At 36.1% G+C, this 21959-nt stretch overlaps 1 protein-coding gene across 5 annotated transcripts in view; it reads left to right on the top strand.

The window, feature by feature from the left end:
- wdr27 (WD repeat domain 27) overlaps positions 1-21703 on the top strand; it is a 40551-nt gene extending 18848 nt beyond the window's left edge. For 2 of the 5 annotated variants that reach the window (XM_026278155.1, XM_026278154.1), the window contains exons 23-25: positions 5062-5164; positions 7602-7700; positions 19948-21703. In XM_026278155.1, coding sequence (XP_026133940.1) covers positions 5062-5164; positions 7602-7700; positions 19948-20013 — 268 coding nt within the window. In that variant the 3' untranslated portion in view covers positions 20014-21703. Of the gene's footprint in view, positions 1-1614; positions 2151-5061; positions 5165-7601; positions 7701-19947 lie in introns of those variants that run through there. The other 3 variants (XR_003293442.1, XR_003293441.1, XM_026278156.1) reach the window with 3 other exon arrangements.
- The last annotated feature ends 256 nt before the right edge of the window (positions 21704-21959 follow it).

The raw sequence follows: 21959 nt of genomic DNA, 5'->3' as shown, positions 1-21959 counted from the left end.
TGCTAAGGGAAATGTTCCAGATTGAAGAGAAGAGTTGATAATGTGAGTAAGTGAAGGTATGACTGAAGAAGAGATCGCTTGAAGGAGGTGAGTGGGGATAGGATCAAGTGGACAAGTAGTAGGATGATTGGACATGAGAATTTTGGAGACGTCCATCTCTGAGAGTGGGGAGAAGGAGGATAAAGAGTGTGCATCGGTCATTGTGAAGTTTTCCTCAGTTTGCGGTGTGGAGAATTGGTCACTGATGGATCTTGTCTTATTTGTGAAGAAAGCTGCAAAGTCGTCCGCTGTAAGAGTCGATGGAGGAGGTGGAGGCGGCGGATTAAGAAGAGAAGAGAAAGTCTTGAAGAGTGTCCGAGCATCACAGCAGCTGTTAATTTTGTTGTGGTAGTAGGATGTTTTAGCTGTGAAGACATTTGCAGAGAAGGAAGAGAGGAGAGATTGATACACACTGAGGTCCATATGTTCTACAGAAGAAAGAAAGTCACACAGCTTTGGATACAAACTAGGAAGAATAATGATGACACATTTCTGAGTGACCTATTCCTTTAAGAACACTCTGTAAACGAATCAGGGTGGAAAAATCATTTTGAACCCATCTATCCTCCGATGAAAGGAGAAACAAAACTAGAACAGAGACAGTGAATACAGGTACAGGAATCTTAGTGGAAAGTTCCAGGCTCTAAAAATATTTTTCTACGAACATAGTGATGTTTCATGTCTATAGAGATATTCTGCACCTGAACCTCTCCATTTAGTTTCATTTACCTTATAAGGACAACTGGATTAAATATATTTTACCCATCTTTTGTTCCCTCCCTTTGTAGAATGATGTGAATTGCTTCTATACGTATACATCCTGCATCCTATTATGCTTGGAGCTCCTCCTACTCCTGCTTTCAAACTCTAGAAAGTGTCAAATCCCTTATACTTGCCTTGATAAATATTTGCACCGAGTTCCAGGAATTCAGGAATTTCATTCATGAAGCATGAATTATCTGCTTTAAAATGAAGTTCGATATATTATGTAAACATACTGTAAGTTTCACAACTGACAGTTTCCTCCCCATAGAGGTCTATAATATTTAGAGAAAGCTATCTGTTAGCTTTCCCATTCATCTTTGTGGCGGTTTTTCTGCTGCCGTATGACCCCCTAAAGTTGAATTTTGCCATCTTTGCTCATGGGACCACGGAATGTCAACATTAGTTATAAAAAGCATGTGACTGATCACTCCTGAGTTACAGAAAAATGGCATCATTACAGTGACTGGCCGAAGCAACCTTGCAGGACAGCATATTTTTTCACTTGTCTGAAGGATTAGTTCCAGTGGAAAAGAGAAAGGAAAATTGTCAAAGAAAGGAAATCATGAAAAACACTTAAGACAGAATACTAAAGAAAAATGCAGGTCAAACACAGGAAACATGGATGGGAGCAAATGTGAAAATTAGTGACATCATTTGCCTGCTGTCATTGACAAACTGAGGTCTGGCAATGAAGTTTTTCAGCATAAGCCACTTTATGTGTATTTTTCCAGTTTTCCAATGGCTGTCTCTTTAACAGTGCTCCGACTTCAAGCACGTGAAATTGCTTAAAATCTTTCAATCTCCCCCCAGACTTCATTTAAAGCACAAGTGACATCACTCCACAGGCCAAGACAAAACCTTCAGGCAAAGGCCAAGGAGTTCTGGAAGACTGAGACTTATGGAAAATATGGAATTTCATCTTCTATCATCCTTTCTCTGCCCATTCTGGGACTGTATGTTTTGCATATCACAATTAAAATGCTTCAGGCTAAGTAAGAGGGATGGATCTTGAATTATGGATCTTGAATTATGCATGAGAAAAACTGGCAACAGACCCTGAAGTGCTTCCTAAAGACATCACTGTCTTCAGCTGCACAGGAGATCAGGGCACCACTGGTGGGCCCCTGATCGCAAACTGTAACGTTTTTTTTGTTTGTGTGTTTTTACATCCTTAGAGGTGCAGTTGGAGATCTTGGAAAATGCTAACATTAGTCTGATAGCACTGAAAGCGAACATCCCGTCCTCCCTGCAATCGCCGTCCAAAGCCACGGCCCCTGAATGCATTTCTGCAGAAGACCGGGTTCTTGATGTTTGTCTGCCATTCATGCTCTGTCTGCACAGCATGCGTGAATGCGGTGATGACGTATCCTGTCTTTGCGAACAGGGTGCGCCAAGGTATCCGGATATTTATAAGTTGAAGCAGGAAAGCTATTTAAAATTCACAGACCAAGTATTTTGATTGGACGTACATTACTTGGTCCTATTCCTTCCACAGAATATATAAATACAGATAAATACATTTAGACCTTAATGATTGCTATGGGATGTGAAGAGACTTTCAACCAGCATAACAAAAAATGTTTCTGAAGACAATCAATCTTATATATGCTGTGTTTTTAAAAGCTCTGCCAGTGATTTATTAGTTAATCTGTGCTAGTGCCTTACAGTTATTTAGTTTAGTCAACTTGAAATGTGAAGTTGTTTTAAATGGCAACTTGGATGTTTTAGTTATCTCTTAAATACAGGAATGTTATTCTAATGCTGACTTTTAAATTGTGATAGTTAATTGCAGCAATCATTTTTTACATTCTATAATTAGTGGATATAATGATGGAACCTACAGAAAGAATAAACAAGTGAAAAAATATGAACAAATTGACTGTTGCCTCAGAATCAGATAATCGATTCTATGTGGGATTGACTCCGAACAGTCACGCAGCAGCCACCTTGGCAATGTCCTCAGATAGCTTATTTATAGTCATACTTTTTGCTCTTATTATCAAATCAGATATCATTGTAAAGTATAACACAGTAACTACACAGTTTTCATTTCACACCACAGCTTATGCGATATCTATAAATTCTCATAACTGAATTTTGCAGTTGCATAATACAGCAGTTTATTTTCATTCTGATTTTTAAAGGTGTCTGCAGGCTAGCAAGGTCTGATGGCTCTCCGGTTGGCATGCTGTTTGTTTCCGTTCTGGTGGTTCACTAAATGCGAAGAAAATATGCGGGCTACACAGTAAATTTGTTTATGCTTTCTTTTAAACCATAATCTGTTCTGGTAATGAGAAGCAGATTAACCTGGCCTGCACAGGATGTAAATCAAGACCCAAACCCTCAGAAAAGCACCCTAGATTCATAAAGGCGTGCAAAGCAATCAGTCTGAACCCAACCAGATCCACTCATGTAATGAGAAGAACCTCAGGCAAGCACTCCATGATATTTTTCTTTTCCTGTTGCAGTGCAATGTATTTTGACCTTTATATTAATATCTCTTGAGTTGTCTGTTTGTGTCTATACCAGGATTGTTTGTTTGTTTTGTTTTTATTGTAAGGGCAGAAACAGCAGGCTTTGGCAGTCTATGCAGTGTCATTAAAAGAGTTAATTTATTATATGGTTGTGCTGCTCCATAAAGACTGATGACAGGAGGTGGGTTAAATGCTATAGCATTAAATCACTTTATGTGCCTGTTTTTTGACTTTCTTAATGGCATAATGATCTCATTAGGCTCAAATCACAGTTTATATTTGTAAACCGGTTAGGGTTAAACACTACGGGCAATTTCTCCTATGTGGATTTTAAAATAGCGCTTTTTAAATTGTGGATGCTTAAAGTGCAGACCCAAAATTTTCAACAATTGAACTTATGTTTGTTTGAATTCCATGTTTTACACAAACAACACAGAAAATGGTCCACAAAGCTGTGTGTCTTTCGTGATTGGCTTCTAAATCTATATAGTACAAATTAATTGTTTTAAATGGATCATTATGGACTGTAGGTCAATGATTGACTTATGTGTGTATAATGAGTTATTATTATTGAGTAATGCCACGTAGAATGGCTGCTATAATCCAAAACGATGAAATATTAATAACTGATTATATTGTATTCTTTATATGCTTTATTTTTTGTTTTTCTACGCATTTTGTATAGCAAAATAAAACCCATATTCCATGATAGTCTGTAGTTTGCCTTGCCAAATAATTGTCAGTTAAATACCTTAACCGAGTTTAGTATTTCTTTTTTTCTAATATAACATAATATTTTGAAGGTTTGATCAAAGGTTTGAAAAAGGTTTCAAAGGTTTGAAAAAACTAATATTGTAGACATATCCCCTCTAGACATCACTTTTGGCCCCTACCTGGCCATTTGAAATTCTGCATTCAAAGCGTTAAGGAGCACTCAAACCTCTGGAGACGTTTTTAAAGATGCTTTGCTGACATGGAATTCACATTTGTTTTACAATGGCTTTATATTTCTTTTCACTTGAAGATTTTCCAAGTATGTAAAGTTATCTTAATCATTAAGAATAAACTAGAAGAATGTGGGGAAATATGGTCTAGCAATTGGAAACATAATCCCCATCATGCATGGGAGTAATGAAGTGAAACATAGTCTCATGTGCTTTCTAAAGTTTCTTCCCACGAGTGTACATTGGAGTCTGATGAAACATGGATCCTGACTGTTTGATAGAACCTTTGTGAAGACATAATTGATGTCTTCTTAGCCATCACAGTGTTCCAGAAGGTTCTGTATGTTGCTTTGGATGACTACTATTAGTGTCTGCTCAATGAACTTTTACATCCTAAAGGAGGTGATGTCTACAGAGAAAGCCAAAATTAGCCATGGATATGAAAAGCTGATTTTTATCAGATCCACTTTAAGAACTGATGGCCCTTTTGTTTTTCATGCCAAAGACTTGACTTTCCTGGGTGTTTTTCTTTCTGATGTGATTGTCTACAACACAAACGTGTCCAAATTTGGTACAAGTAATTCATACTGTATGTCATTTAGTCCATGGGTATGCATTTTTCAACTGCTTATCAGACAAAGAAGAGGATCCTAATGGATAAATATTTGAATTAAAGTTGAGTCACTTTAGTTTTCGGTATTTAATGTCAAACCCTTGCATATAATTCACAAAGTGCCCGCAAGCCAGTTTATATAGCCAAAATCGAAATCTAAATTAGGCACATGCAAGAATTATTTACAAAACCTAATAGTATCTTTTTTTCTGTCCATCTCTGTCAGGTGTGTTCGCCGTTATGAGAGCCATGTTAACCGCTGTCACCATTGCACTGCGGCCTTCTCACCCTGCGGTCGCTTCATAGCTACTGGCTCAGAGGACCATTCTGTGAGTAGATTTACAGTAATACATCTCCTGCTACAACGTCCTGTAAGCTCATCTTCTCCCCGTGTTTATTAAGTTGTAATAGAATTCACAAAGCCAATAATTCATAGCACCTTCATATTTTAACAAGCATTGTACAGAATGCACAGAAAAGTTGTAAATCAGATAATCCTGTTCCGGCCCAATGTGAGCCTGTGGTGATAAAAATGCCTTTCAGGACTGCTGAACACATTTCTCACATTATAGGTAAGAATTTTTTTTTTCTTTTATCTCTTAATGGAGTTGAATCTGTAAAAACAGTGTCAAATATAGACTGTTCCAGCTCCACAGCCAAAGGTTAAATGTATAATTTCTGCACCAAATGGAATTGCAACGTTTGTCTAGGAAAGGCCTTGCAATGCTTTGATTTGAAGTACAGACAGACAGACAGACAGACAGGAGACACTGCATTAAACAGTGCATTAAAATCACACCACAAACGATATCTAGAAGGGGGATCTTGAGAGGAACCTACAATCATCTGGACCACTTTTTTCTGCTGACCTCTTTAATTCTCCCTCTCTGAGTATGTCTTATCATATCCAGCAGCTGCATCACATTTACTGCTGAGCTTCTGCATGTCTTGTGCTTTTTGCCAGAATTGTCAAAACAATTTTCTCATATGAAGAAAACAGCGAGATATCCATGCTTTCATGGTGTTCTGTTGTTAAAAAAGATCTGAGAAAAAAAGTATCTTTTACAGAGCTTTTGTCCTAGTGACCTTGAAAATAAACTGAGGATCCTATTCAACAATTTCATGAAAAATAACTCGCAATAATGGGTTTTGTCTCATGCAAATGGTTATGAATGACCTAGATTTAATTTCACAGAGAAGATTACTAAAGCACTATTTTTAGGGCAATTGAACACAATTTGATTAGTGTCAAATTGTCAAATTGATTATGCAAATGTTTTTATACAGATGGTCACAAAATGCTCTTTGGTTTTTTCTCACATCACCCTGGAGTACATGATCATTAGATTTTACTCAAAATTGTGGAGTTCTTGCAGCTTGAGTGCAGTTGTCATTAAATTTACAAGCAAATTGCATTTTTTCTTAGAATCCAAAATGATAAAATCCAAATTTTGAACTGAAGATTTTTAGTCTTTTTGAACGATTACTTTTCCATATGTGTCTACCATTTGCTCCACCAATGTGGGAGGATTGCTGTCTCTTCTCTGTTTGTGTATGTGTGTTTAGTCTTTGCTCGAGTCAGTGGAATAATATGTGCGTGTTGATAGCTGTTATTAATCGCCAGCACTGGGTAAAGCAGGACAGATTGGAGAAGTTCTCCACAACAGCACCGCCCACTTTCCAGTGTTTCTTAGAAGCAAAACGGAGACAGGAGTAGTGAGCTACTATGCTGTTATTTGTGGCTGTCTTGAGACTTCCATAAGCCAGATGAATTTGTTGATGCATTTTATATTTCACAAGACAATCACAGAAAAGGAACTCTATCATCACCCCATTATTGCATTAATTCCAAGCCACATTATGTTTAAGCCATAAGCAACAAATACAAGTATGATCAACAAAAAGTGACTGATTCTGACCACATCTAGGAGTGACGACGTGGAAAACATGGCGAGTTGTGCTATTTTCCTAAACTTTCAACCATCTGTGTTGCCATTACTTATAATAAACAGTTTAAGGGGATGGTTTACCCCAAAATAAAAATCCTGTCATCATTTATAGACCATCGTTGTCTTGTGAATTTCAACTGTGGAACATAGAGTGAGAATAGATTGTATAGACAAAAAAAAAATCTTCAAAATATCTTTTGTGAAAAAAAATGCATACACATTTGAAGCGATATGATTTTGAAACAGATGCTAGAATTTTAGGCGAACTATCCATTTAAGAACAAAAGTAACACAAGAGAACTTTAGCAGTGCATTTGAACCAATTAGATTTCAATGTGCGCGGAGCTACCCAGCAAAACAAAGTGACAATAAAAACCGAATGCTGACAAAAAACGTTGTTGGTAGCTGGTTAGAAGAATAAAACTTGAACAGGAAAGAGCTTTAACTGATAGTTGCTTTGTTGCATCGCATCTTATTTGTACAGTTGGCAGATATCATGGGCCTCCGTTCTGTTGCACTCAAGCTGATTTGTAACTTGTCTAGATAAGGCCATCTGCTAAATGACTTGAATATAAACATAATTGGATGTAGCAAAAACCTGTTAGCGATCTCTGGCTTCTTCCTGGCACCGAGACCTGTGTCTTCCACAGAACACCCTCAGTGTATTTCCTAAGAGGCCTGAATAAGAAACATATGGAGATATCCAACCAGTCTGCTGAGATTCATCTCCTGTGTTCATCCGTGTTACTGACACATACCGTAGATCTTCTCTGTGTCATCTATGGCATTATTAACCTTTTTTTTACCTTTCTTTCAGGCCTATATATTTGACACACGCAGCAGCAGCTTTCTTCATAAACTCCCGAGACACTCTGAAACTGTCCTGAATGTGGCTTTCAACCCTGCTAATCCAGAGGTAAAAATTTTAAATCATTTAACAATCAGTCAACTCAAGCAACTCATTTTAGTGAAGAAACACCAGTGCAAAACTTTTATTGTTAATGTTTTAGGTAATTTTAGTAACCAGTTGCATTTATTAAGTCTGCCAATAGCCACAGGAAAACAAGACCACAGAAGATCACACAACCTGAAAGACTGAAATTATCTACAAAACAATGTAAATCATAAGAATTTAAAATTTAATAGGATAGGAATTTAAATGTACAAATATAAATACAGTGCTGCCTTGCACTTGCACTGTAATCAAGCACTGTTCCAAAACCAAGTGAGCTGCTGTTACCTACATATGCAACTAACTTCTAAGGAAGGTCTACATCCAAAAAAGGATACATGCTGTCCTGCCTTATAGTAATAGTGCCTTAGGAAATAGTTTTAAATAGAAATTTCAATGCAATTTTCTATGCCAATAAAGTTCCATTGTCAACAGTGTGGACCACAAAGCAGTTTTCTGTTGGTCAGCGTGGTGTTGGAGATAAAATTAATAAATTATTCTTGGTTTAATGAGCAGATACAGTCAGATACAGCCTTTGTGTTGGGAGCGTGTTTATGGTGTCTTAAAATGCTACCGTTGTGGGCAGATCATTTAATTTTGGAATAGAGCCCCTTTGTAAATTTTATAATTGTTTGTGTGTACTTGTTTTTTTGTTTTTGTTTTGTGCTCTTGAATTTTGCTTTGCTTCTAACAACAAAGGGTATAAATTACAGATAGATTCCCTTCCATCTCACATATGACAGATTGCAGTAACATGAGGTATGAAGGCATTGAAAAGATGAATCTCTTCGACTATTGAATGGGATTCTTTTATTACAGCCTATCTCATTGAGTGCAGCTGAATATGTTTTACAGTGCGTGTTTTGTCCCACTGCCTTTCTGTGGGACCTATGAGGAACCCCTTCTTCCTTTTACTGTTAAATGAATCCACAGAAAAAGCTTCCGCAGTGGGGTTTGAAGCTGCAAATCAAAGCCTCTACACCCCTCGCTCGGTCCAGTGTGTCCTCACCTCAGTCCCTGGTCTCAAACACAACTCGACACATCACTCACATTGGCCTGTTACAGCCATCATACTGCTGAGTCCTCATATCAAATTTTGTCATATGAACTCCAGCATACGTCTTTGTTTCATTCTCACATTCAAGTGAACCTTTTTGCCAGCTGTGCTAAAGGTGCATTTGCAATTTCAAGAATCAAGTATATGTACTCGGCTATGGTTATTATTTTATGCACAGAAGAGCTCTAAAAACAACCACATTTCTTTTTCAAAGGTTGAGAGTCCAGGTTCAAGGGTCCAGTGAGTCCGTCCTGATTTAGAAGCTATGGTTTGAGCAATATAGTGACAATGTTACAGAAGTTGCGACATAACTTTTTTCTGTATTGTGACATACATCCAGGTGAAATATATTATCAAAAGAAAAAATGTAAGGTATGGAATTGGTCTTTCTTCACATTTTTCCATGCAGTTCAAATTAATTGGGGCTGATGCTTTGAGGTTATAAAAAAGATGCAAAACCACAATAAAAGAGTCACAAATGTAGTCCATACTCCATACGACTCGAATAGAGGAACATTTAAGTCGTTATTCACTGATAATTTGTTGTTTTCCCCATTCATTGTAATTTAATTGTGAAAAGTCATATGGACGTGTTATAACATAACAGGACCTACATTTTTGGGTGAACTATGTCTTTAAACTACAAATGATCAATCTCACTGTAACCACTTTTGATCAATGGTGGATGCGAATGTGCTATAACCTTGGACAGTGGAATGCAGGGTGGGGTGGGGGGTAATTTACAGGGCAGTAAAATGTATTCTTGGGGTTAGTGCTACAGGACATTTTTGCAAGGGAAAGTGTGATTCATGCATTGCAAATGTGTGGGATTTCTAAAACACTCTGGAGTGAGCTCAGCGTGTGCTCACGTCTCTGATTCACTGGGCCATGAAAGGGAGGGAGATCTTCTTTGATGGGGAATTGATGCTCGGTTATCATCTGGTCAGTATATCAATGGACAAGGTGAAGCTGTCTGAAAGCTTGCCTTGTCTCTGGCCCTTGAGCGAATGATCCTCTGAAAGACCTTTGTGCTTTCCTTTAAAGGCTTTGGTACATTGAAATCCAAGGGCTGTGACACCTATGGCAGGCAAACACTAGTGATTTAAACAATCAGATCAAATACTTTACAGGTACAAAATCTACAGGTACATATTTTATTTTACAAAAATTGTCTTGTTAAAGTAATAAATTAATTTTTCTTTCTTTTGATTTCTCAGATTTAGATTTTAGAGTATCCCAGATACAGTGACCCCCAGAATTACTTTTGGGACACTTAAACCACAATTCCAGTACAAATGATGCTAGAGTGTATCTCAGAAATAACTTTACTTGTTCCTAACTGCCTCCAAGATTACTTTTAGTGACTGTATGAAGTTAGTTTTCTTTGAGAATCTTTGAGAGATGAGCAGCTGTTGGAACAAAATAACAAACAGGGTTTCCTGTAAAGCAACATACAGTAATGACTTTCTTTTTTCTGTTGAAGAAAGTTTCAAATGTTTTTGTCCATCTGATGAATGTTAGTTTTTTTAGTTATTTTATTGTTTATAAGGGTCATTGCAATTACTTGACTGTAAGGCCTTTATTTTTTATTCTTTATAAGGCCATTATTTTTTTCTGATCTTACCCTGCAAATAAGAAAAACAGATAATATTTGTACATGGCTGCTTTATAAGATGTATGAGTGGATTTATTGGTAATGATTTAAGACCCTGCTTGTATTATAGTTACACCATTCCCTAAGGTATATTGTCCTGTAAAACACATTAAAACAGAAGGATTATAGTCGGATGAGTGAGAAAGATAATGAGAATAAAAAACCAAGTCCAAATCTGGGTCAGAAAGTGTCTGTGAAAAATTAGAACTTTTGTGTGCAGTCCATCAATGTGTGACCACACATCAGGCTGAAAGGCTCCTGGATAAACGATTGAAACCCCCATGAATGATTTACAAGCATTGTGGTTGCGTAGATGACATTAATTGGTCACACCAATCACATCTTTCTGGGGAAACTGTATTGTAAATGTGGCTACGAGTCTTGTACAAAGCCACAACAGATCCCCAAATGATTTATCTGTTTCATGTTAGCACATAGAAAATATCAAACTGAATTACAGGCTTTGACAGTGCATGCTCTGAATGATCCATTGGTGCATCTGTTTATATGTTGGAGTTTGTAAGAGGTCAGGATGTAGCACTTTAAATGATCAGCGTGAGCTTTTGAAAGAATCACTTGTCTGAGGCCAGAAACAGATGCAGCATCTTATTTCGTGGAGATGGCCTTGAAAAACCCTTCCATACTGGAGTACGGACTCTAGTTTCATGGGTATGTTTTAGCCCTGACAAAATATAATGTCATGCACCTGCTCTGCATTAGGTGCTCAACACCACAGTATAATTTTGGAATGATGTCCCTTTAGATGTGTGCAAGGACTTCATTCAGGTGGTATATAGTTGCGCTGTTGTACTTTATCAAAGCTTGTGGGGTCCACAGTGGTGCAGCAGAGGGTCCACAACCATTGTTTGAACAAAACGTTTTAGAAAAAACACTACCATCCAAATATTAAGACGAAGTTACATTTTTTTAAATAAATGAAAGCTTTTTAAAGCAAATTTGTATTAAATTGATTAAAGATAAATACATGCATAATGTTAAAAGAAAAAATAATTAAATGCAACATTTGCACCAAATCAGCAAATTAGTGTGATTTCTGAAGGATCATGTGAAAATGAAACTTTTCCATCACAGGAATAAATTATATTTTAAAATCTATATAAAGCAGTTATTTTAAATTTTAATAATATTTCATAATATTACGTTTTTTTTAATTGTTATGGTATTTTTGATAAAATAGATCGATAAAATATGTATCCATGGTGAACATAAAAGACTGCTTTCAAAAACATTTAAAAAATCTTACTGACCCTAAACTTTTAAACAGTATTGTGAAAAGGTAGTCTATTTTAAGTATTCAATTCAATTCAATTTTTCTTTTTATTATTTGTAAAGTGCATTTTTCAAATCATTGCAAAGCAACTTTACAGAAAATTTATGTTTCTATATTTAGTAGTCACTTATCAGTGGTGACTCGTAATGTACAGAAAAATCTAATTTAAAGATGTAATCAAATGGACAAAGAACACTGTTAACAGCAATTATTATGATGCAATCAAACTTATAGCAAAATATGGTAGTTCTGTATGTTGTTTCAGTTTTGGCATCATCTGAGGTCCTCTGAGGGGTTGGCATCACCTCTTCTCTGGTGTTCTGGATCCAGACTGAAGCTTGTTTATCAATCCAGTGGCAAGACAGAGAAGCAAATAGAGAAATAATTAGCGTAGCTGCAGTTCCATCCAAATAAATTAATTTGTTTAACCCAAGTTAAAGATTAATAATGCACATTTGATCAGATGCAAATTGTAATCTATGAGATTTTGTGTACTGTACAGTTTTTTTGGTCCAATAATTAATATCTCTGTCTTATCCGAATTTAATAGGAGAAAATTATTGGTCATCCAATCTTTTATATTTTTAACACACTCTGTTAGCTTAGATAATTTAGAAGTTTAATCTGGTCTCGTGGAGATATATAGTTGAGTATCATCAGCATAACAGTGGAAACTAATGCCGTATTTTTCTAATAATATTACCTAGGGGCAACATGTATATTGAAAATAGCAGAGGACCTAGGACAGATCCTTGTGTCACTCCATATTTTACTGGTGATAAATGAGATGACTCTCCATTTAAATAAATAATGTTGTAGCAATCAGACATGTAGGATCTAAACCATCTTAGAGCCTGCCCTTGAATACCTGTATTGTTTTGTAATCGATCTATGAGTATATTGAGTATATGACTTCATGATGATTATTTTAAAGTCATTACATTTTAAAAATAACAAATGCTAGTAAATGCTTTGATGGAAAACTGTGCATATTATGATAGACAGGACACACGCAACACTCACTTTTATGCTTATAGGTATTTTTATTTAAGATGTCATGGGCAGCCATATCACCCTGGAGCCCAAGACTGGTTTCCCACTGAAGCTAAGCAGGGCTGAGCCTGGTCAGTACCTGGATGAGACGTTAAACCGAGGTCCTGACTCTCTGTGGTCATTAAAAATCCCACAGCTGGTGTGTGGTGGGCGTTCTGGCGCACTATGGCTGCCGTCGCATCATCCAGGTGGATGCTTCACACTGGTGGCGGATGAGGAGATACCCCCTGTCTATGTAAAGTGCTTTGAGTGCCTAGAAAAGCGCTATATAAATGTAAGGAATTATTATATTATTATTATTATGGGGGGCCCTGCTCTCTATCCACTAAAGAGGTCCTTGACCTGAAAAAAACATGTCTATAGTGTCATCATCTCTAGCCTAACAAGGACTACTTCTTTTCTGATTTCTTGTTTGAGTCTGAATGTCAATTGCTTGTTAAGATCTTGGCCATGGCTGTTCACTTCAATGGCTGTTCAGATCATTATGTGGAGTATGTTTTGCTTTTGAACTCTTTATTGTTCAAGCACACACAGCAGATGTTCAAGTGCAGTCTGTCTGTTCTTGAAAAGGAAATGAAGTGTCCTCTGGAAGATGTCTCCAGCAACAATTTCAAATTTATCACTTAAAGAAATAGTTCACACAGCATTGTGTCACCTTCATGTTTTTCATACCAAAACAGTCTATCTTCTACAGGATAGTTCCAAAGATGTTTTAAAGATAATTTGTCATTCTCATTTCCATGTGATTGCAGTCGATGTGGAATGAAGGCAAAACAATAGATTTATATGGAGATCAATAATCATTGACCTCTAGCTCTTTAAAATCTAATTTAAAGATGTAATCAAATGGACAAAGAACACTGTTAACAGCAATTATTATGATGCAATCAAACTTATAGCAAAATATGGTAGTTCTGTATGTTGTTTCAGTTTTGGCATCATCTGAGGTCCTCTGAGGGGTTGGCATCACCTCTTCTCTGGTGTTCTGGATCCAGACTGAAGCTTGTTTATCAATCCAGTGGCAAGACAGAGAAGCAAATAGAGAAATAATTAGCGTAGCTGCAGTTCCATCCAAATAAATTAATTTGTTTAACCCAAGTTAAAGATTAATAATGCACATTTGATCAGATGCAAATTGTAATCTATGAGATTTTGTGTACTGTACAGTTTTTTTGGTCCAATAATTAATATCTCTGTCTTATCCGAATTTAATAGGAGAAAATTATTGGTCATCCAATCTTTTATATTTTTAACACACTCTGTTAGCTTAGATAATTTAGAAGTTTAATCTGGTCTCGTGGAGATATATAGTTGAGTATCATCAGCATAACAGTGGAAACTAATGCCGTATTTTTCTAATAATATTACCTAGGGGCAACATGTATATTGAAAATAGCAGAGGACCTAGGACAGATCCTTGTGTCACTCCATATTTTACTGGTGATAAATGAGATGACTCTCCATTTAAATAAATAATGTTGTAGCAATCAGACATGTAGGATCTAAACCATCTTAGAGCCTGCCCTTGAATACCTGTATTGTTTTGTAATCGATCTATGAGTATATTGAGTATATGACTTCATGATGATTATTTTAAAGTCATTACATTTTAAAAATAACAAATGCTAGTAAATGCTTTGATGGAAAACTGTGCATATTATGATAGACAGGACACACGCAACACTCACTTTTATGCTTATAGGTATTTTTATTTAAGATGTCATGGGCAGCCATATCACCCTGGAGCCCAAGACTGGTTTCCCACTGAAGCTAAGCAGGGCTGAGCCTGGTCAGTACCTGGATGAGACGTTAAACCGAGGTCCTGACTCTCTGTGGTCATTAAAAATCCCACAGCTGGTGTGTGGTGGGCGTTCTGGCGCACTATGGCTGCCGTCGCATCATCCAGGTGGATGCTTCACACTGGTGGCGGATGAGGAGATACCCCCTGTCTATGTAAAGTGCTTTGAGTGCCTAGAAAAGCGCTATATAAATGTAAGGAATTATTATATTATTATTATTATGGGGGGCCCTGCTCTCTATCCACTAAAGAGGTCCTTGACCTGAAAAAAACATGTCTATAGTGTCATCATCTCTAGCCTAACAAGGACTACTTCTTTTCTGATTTCTTGTTTGAGTCTGAATGTCAATTGCTTGTTAAGATCTTGGCCATGGCTGTTCACTTCAATGGCTGTTCAGATCATTATGTGGAGTATGTTTTGCTTTTGAACTCTTTATTGTTCAAGCACACACAGCAGATGTTCAAGTGCAGTCTGTCTGTTCTTGAAAAGGAAATGAAGTGTCCTCTGGAAGATGTCTCCAGCAACAATTTCAAATTTATCACTTAAAGAAATAGTTCACACAGCATTGTGTCACCTTCATGTTTTTCATACCAAAACAGTCTATCTTCTACAGGATAGTTCCAAAGATGTTTTAAAGATAATTTGTCATTCTCATTTCCATGTGATTGCAGTCGATGTGGAATGAAGGCAAAACAATAGATTTATATGGAGATCAATAATCATTGACCTCTAGCTCTTCTTGCATTCATGAGAGAAGTGCAGTCCAATTCATAAATAAAACATTCTAAGTAGAATCTTTTCCAAAGACTTGGTTGATCCTAGACAGAGGTTAGCAATTCACTGAAGGGCAAGATTATCAGTAACTAGATCCAGAGTTCTCTCACACAAAGCTATGATTGGCTTCAGAAGTTTATTACAAGACTTTTTTTTTTTTTTTTTGCTTTTAAAGCTTATTTCCCGATTAGGGGACCAAAAAATGCCATGTTCCTATTTTTCTGGGGAAAATATAAACATGAATCTTTGGCCTCCTTATTTGTGGCTGTCTCTGATTCACAAAGTGGTTCATTGTTCATTCCTTTTGATAGGTGTAATCACATCCAGTCCCATAATATGTCTTAAATCCTCCAGTGTGAACTGGTCCTTGTGTTTTGAGCTGGTATTGATATACACATGGCCTTGGGATTTTCATGCACTGTTTTGCTCTTTTTCTTTGTCCTGTTCCAAGCTCTTATTCATTCAGATTTCCAAGTCTGGAAGTGGAAAGTCTTCGTGGTCGCTGTTGTACTGGCTCAGATACAATACTGTGGAGTTTAAAAGCTCCGTTCATAAGTCAACATTCATTCACCAATGTTTGGACACCAATGTCACACTTAATATCTGAACGTGACGTCATTGAATTAGGTGCAATTTACAAGCTAAATATTTCCTATTTAAATAAGGTTTGCTAGATTTTCAATAATAAAAAATTAGATAAACTTCAAAATTAAGAAAAAAGCATTTGGGCATTTTGCACTGGTCAAGCGTAAGTGGAACAAATATAATTAACCACACTTGTGTAAATTCATACATCCAATAAAAATCATCTTTGGAACAGCTGATGTAAAAAAAAAATGCACTAAAAATATCTGATAAATAAATGCAGTTTTTTAAAACATTCTATTCATTAAAGAATCCTTAAAAAATGATCATGGTTTACAAAAAAAAAAAAAACATAAGCAGCACCATTTTTTAAATGATGATAATAATTAATATTTTTTGATCACCAAATCAGCAAATGAGAATGATTTCTGAATAATCATTTGACGCTGAAGACTGGAGCAATGGATGCTGAGAATTCTAAATTGTAAAACTATTTTAAAATACCGTTTCACTGCATTTTTTATCAAATTAATGCAGCTTTGGTGAGTAAATTTAAAAAGTAACTAAAATGGCTCAGAAAAGTGTATCTAATTTTGGAATTTGGTTGCAGATGCCACTTGCTTTGATATTTTGTTATATAATAAAATGGTATTCAGACATTTTTATGTGACTTGAGTGTCAAAAATACTTTTTGAGGCCGTTCTATATGATTTCTGCACATTCAGCGGTATTTGTCTGTAAGTTGTAGCACATGAATTTGGGAAGCTTCAGTATGTGTGACGAGAAAGAGTTATATCCTTAGACAGAGGCTGGATTTTATTGCATAAACAGCTGTAGCTGTATCTCTTGGCAGCTTTTTGGTCGTAAGTGTGGAGAGATCCAGTGCTATAGAAACTATTTTGCATAAAATAATATAGAACATTAAGGTCATCACTTCAACCTGTTCAACCTTTCACGCTGTTATAAAAATCCTTTCAAATATTTTTGCCTTTTTAGATCAAGCAAAATTAATGTTTATATTCTATATTTATATTATTTTTTATATTTAGTTATTTTCAATTTCTTAGTTTTTTATTATATTTAAGAAATACTTGGTCAGCAGTTTGTCCTTGCCATCATAGTGTAACTGGGCACTTTTTAGCATTTAAAATGAGGTTATCATCCCATTTTGCATTGCAGATATGATCTGTAATGTTTCAGTGGTCTCTGCCAAAGCAGATGTCATCCTCATTCTAGGACATTCCCCTTTTTAATGTATTTCAGGTGTAATATTCTTCTAGTGCTAGGTTTTTCCTCTGCTGATTCAGTCTCACTCGCTTTTGTAATGTTAAGCAATGTGATGTCAAAAAGTAGCTTTTTGTGTTCATGTTAAATCTATTATTCACATAATAACACAAGGACGATGTTGCAGTGAGCCTCTGTAACCTACTTTTGCTTGTTATTCAGCCACTTACAGAAGTTCATATTGTGAAAAGCCAATGTGTATAGTATTTAATACAGTTGTTTGAGTTAAGTTCCTCTTTTCAAAACACTGGCTTTTTGTGTTATTAAGACATCTAAGGATGAGTCATTACTGGCAGATGAAGTGGGTAAGAAAAATGCAGTTGTTTAAACAGTTTGTGCACATGAAGATATCAGTGTGTGACTCACACCTTTGGTGTCCAAATAGCGCAACTACTATGTGTAATTCTGAAAGCATATCTCCTTTTAGTTGGCCTTGATTTCTCTTTCCACAAATGCTTAGAGCTTGACCACCTAATAGGTTTGAGAGAGAGCTAGAGAGACTTTCCGTTTAGGCAGACACTACCCATAATCCAAGTCTGAGATGTTCCTGTGGAAGTTAGTGCAGAGGTGTGACCCTTCTGGGACATTAACAGATGTCTTCTTTGTTCTCCAGAAGGGTTACTAGCACTATATTTACTATATATTATATTATATTATGATATATAAGTGTCAATATTTCGAATAAATTATCTTTCCATTGATGTGGGACATTGTGGTATATTAGGATCGGACAATATTTGGCTGGTATACAACTATTTGAAAATCTGTAATCTGCGGGTGCAAACAAATCTAAATACTGAGAAAATTGCCTTTGAAGTTATCAAAATTAATTCTTATCGATGCATATTACTAATCAATAAATTTTGACACATACAATGTTTTTTTTATTTTTTTTTTATTTTTTTTTTTGCTGTTGCTAAAAATATACCCCAGTGACTTAAGGCTGGTTTTGTGTTCCAAGGTCACATATATGAACATGGAAGAAGTTTAGAGTTAAGCCTTAATAAGGGATTCAAATGAGGACAGTGATAGTGATCTGACCTAGAGAGCTGCCTTGAGCTTGCATTTGAATGTGTCTGGAAACATTTGCTATTCTTGACAGCTTTGGTGAGTTTTGGCCAGCCTTTGGGCTGTAGCTGTAATAGACACTGAAGGTAGAAGCCATTCAGGCCATTATATATCAAGTAATATATTGAAAAGTCTTTGAATACACAGTGCATCATGACTTATGATTATGTGTAGAATAAGTGAATGGTCAGGCATACTAAATAAATCCTCTCGCCCAGTGTTATCCCAGCGGGATGGCATATTTTCCTGCTTGTATAACTCTTGTGGCTTTGGGCAGTGGCAGTGGCACTGTCAATTTGCTTTGTCTCAGCTCTCAACTTTTCCCTCTGAAAGTCTATGAGTTTTTTTGGAGACACCCCTCTACACCAGCCCTAAAGCAGCCATCTTTATTCCTCAGTGTAGATTATTCAAAGCAACTCAGACTGTTATGCCAGGCTGTTATTTGGCAGAAGAAGGTTTTATGTAATTTTATTTGTTCACATAATTCTAATCACTTTTTTAAAAGACTTTTTAAGGTTTAGAGCAACTGAGCAGATACAGATTCCTTGGGTCACTGCAAGCATAGCCTGACTAAAAGCTTTATATCCTAAAGAGGCTATTCTGTCTATATAAAACGATCCTTATATGAGCTAAAAACAAGCATGTAAACGTGTCTACAAGTAGTTTATCGTTCAGCTTTCTATTGAAGTCTTGATTAGTGTTTCTTACTTCCTTAGCCTTCTGCCAGTGAGCCTTGCTGTAAATCAGCTTTTGAAACCAGCATCAGAAAGTACGATATTTTGCATTCTGATTTATTAAGTTGCTTGTAAAACCATTTAGGATAAAGTACACTCCTGTGGTAGCAAAACTCAGTGAAAAGAAGATCATGATACATGGGAAAGGGATTTTTCATGGAGATTTTATGAGTGAAACTTCTTTCTGCATTCTTCCACACAACAAAATGCATCTGATCCAACTTACATATTATATTTTCAGATTACACAAAAAGCACTCCTTGTTTGTTTTAGGCATGATACAAGCTACCCAGTCCAGAGCGCTGCCAAGACAGTTTCATGTCACTCTGTATAACCTAACTAGACAATTTCCCACCTATGTCAAAGTGATGAGGTCATTTATGTTACCCCCAAATCTAAAATCTTCTAGGCCCCTTGTGGTCCTTCACCTTGCGGGACTGCACGTCACAACATACTTATGAAGTTTTGTTTCTGATGTGTCTCTGTCAAAACATAAAAATATATAGAGAGCCAATAGATACGATGAATATTAACTTGGTTGGGTTCCAGTAAACAAACTGCTGGTTAAATGGGGTTTCATAACTAAATGACCTGTTGTCTTCAGGAGAGCACGATTCAAAGTGCAGGATATAAACTTTACAGAACATTTTTATTGGCAAATATAAATAAATGAAAACCATCAACCCTTTTACCCCATCATTAGTATTGTCATGAAATAATGTTTCTGTTTTGTTTGTGATATTGGATTACGAAATTGCCCAAACTATGCCATTGATTATGTTCAATTAATAACTGTAAACAACTATTTTAAGTTCACTTGAATCATTCAGGAGCTGATAGTTAGAATAGACAGTTTTATCATGAACTTATTCATGCTTCGACAGGATGTTTAATGTTTTTTTTTGTCCACAGCTGTTGACTGGAACACTCGATGGAAAGCTGGCTTTGTTTCATCCGGCCGAATCTCTTCTCCCTTAAGTGTGGAATCTGCCCCAATGGCTCAGTTCTTGACCCAAGTTCACCGATGCTGCAGACAAATGAAATCAGTCACGTTGAGATTACTCTGCTGGCGTGCCACCTCTGAGACCGACATCATGGACGGGATCTGTGATATCATCATTTAAGCCACCATTGACAACCTACAGATGTGACAACATGCTCACGCCCTCGATTGCCAAGCCAAAGACGCACCCTCAGAGAAAAGTCCATTTGAACAACAGGTTTGAGCAACATGTTTCCATGCATTTGAAATGCAAGATTCTTTATTAAAGTAAACCTAAATCTTGATTGTAAATCTTCTTTTAGAGTGACTCCTTTTATGTAAAATCTGCATATACTATGCACCCGTGATTTCAGACCCAAAATAATTCATTTTAATGGATGGATGAAAGGAGATCATTTTTAGGTAAGTTTATGTTTTAGGTTTGGTTTTGCATAAATTAAATGCTGTACACCAGAGCCACTTTGGCATTCTCATTATCTTTCAGTCTCACCAGAATCAATAGTTGTGTTAAGGTGGCAATAAATTGCAGAATGCATGCAAGAAAGACAAGATTCAGAAGCCTGAAGTGATAGAGAAGAATGCTGAGTCTTTAATGATGGGTGGTGTCCACTACAACTGCTGGCAGCATTTCTGCGCCAATTACTTTTCTGAGGTCATTCTGCGCTCTGCCCATTTAGCAACTATCCCATAGAGGGTTATCTTTAGCAAAGCATGTTTTGCAATGGTTTATATTGACTCTCCTGACTGTTAATGTTATACCTTAATATTTAACTGTATTGATGTACAGCAAATAATAAGTTTGCATTTAAAAAAAAAAACTAAATATGAATAATATTTTAATGCTGGATTATATGTTTCCTATGTATGTGAGAATTTACTGTGGGTTACATTTTTTTCTATTTTGAAAGTATATGAAATACCAAGATAAAACTAAAGAAAAGTACTTTTTTTTTTTAGTTTTATTTGGACAAGTTCTAAGTGTGAATGGAAACAATTCAGCAGTTTTGGTTCATTGTCATTGGTCACGTTTGAGCTCTACTTTTGAATTAAAGAAAAATAATAATGCTTCAACTTCTCTCTTATACAATAATTGGGGTTGGCTGCTCTTTCTAAACAAAGAAGCTGTGCACTTCTAATGGTTAACAGAGAGATGTCAAATATGGATGCACATAACTACTGAATTGGCCATAATGTTCTTAACCTCTTCCCTAGCACAGCCAGTTTAACCTATTACTATTATTAAAAATTAAAACAACGTAATAAATAAATATATCAGTTATTGCTACATAGTCAGTTTTTCAACACCTCTGTTTTCAAGTCATTTAGATGCTCATGGAAAACAAACTTTGGTTATCAAAGTCACAAAAAGTGTTAACTGTTCACCTCATTGGATTGTTCCAGGTCTTTGAAATTTGAAAAACTTTTGGTTCTAAAGAATAGACTTTCCCACATTAGCCTTATCTGTAAGTTCATTCAAAGGACATTCCTTCATTCTGTCAGTACAGGATGTAATTCATTTATTTCAGATATAGCTGATGGGGGAGAGAGGAGTAGTCTACACATTAATGATAAGAGAAAGATTTTGTTTTTTAATGCATGAGTTCCTTTTCATGTGTGAGATATGTGACTGCTAGTTCCATTTCATTCAGTGATTTTTGTTTAATATGTTAGTTTACTCTGCAGAAGTTATTTTCTTTAACAGTTTTGTGTTGGAAGCTCGTTTTCACCGCAGAGGACATTGTTTAATTAACAATTAATTCTTGCAATTCTACATTTCTATCTCGTAACTCAGACAGAATTTTGAGTTTATATATTGCAATTGCAAGATATAAACTTGTAGTTCTGAGAATAAAAGTCAGAATTGTGAGATATAAACTAACAATTGCAAGATAAAAAAAAAATTGAATTTTGAGAGAAATGG

This window comes from Carassius auratus, chromosome 13 (genome assembly GCF_003368295.1).
Source record: "Carassius auratus strain Wakin chromosome 13, ASM336829v1, whole genome shotgun sequence".
Lineage (NCBI taxonomy): Eukaryota > Metazoa > Chordata > Actinopteri > Cypriniformes > Cyprinidae > Carassius > Carassius auratus.
This window is presented reverse-complemented; position numbering and strand designations above follow the sequence as displayed.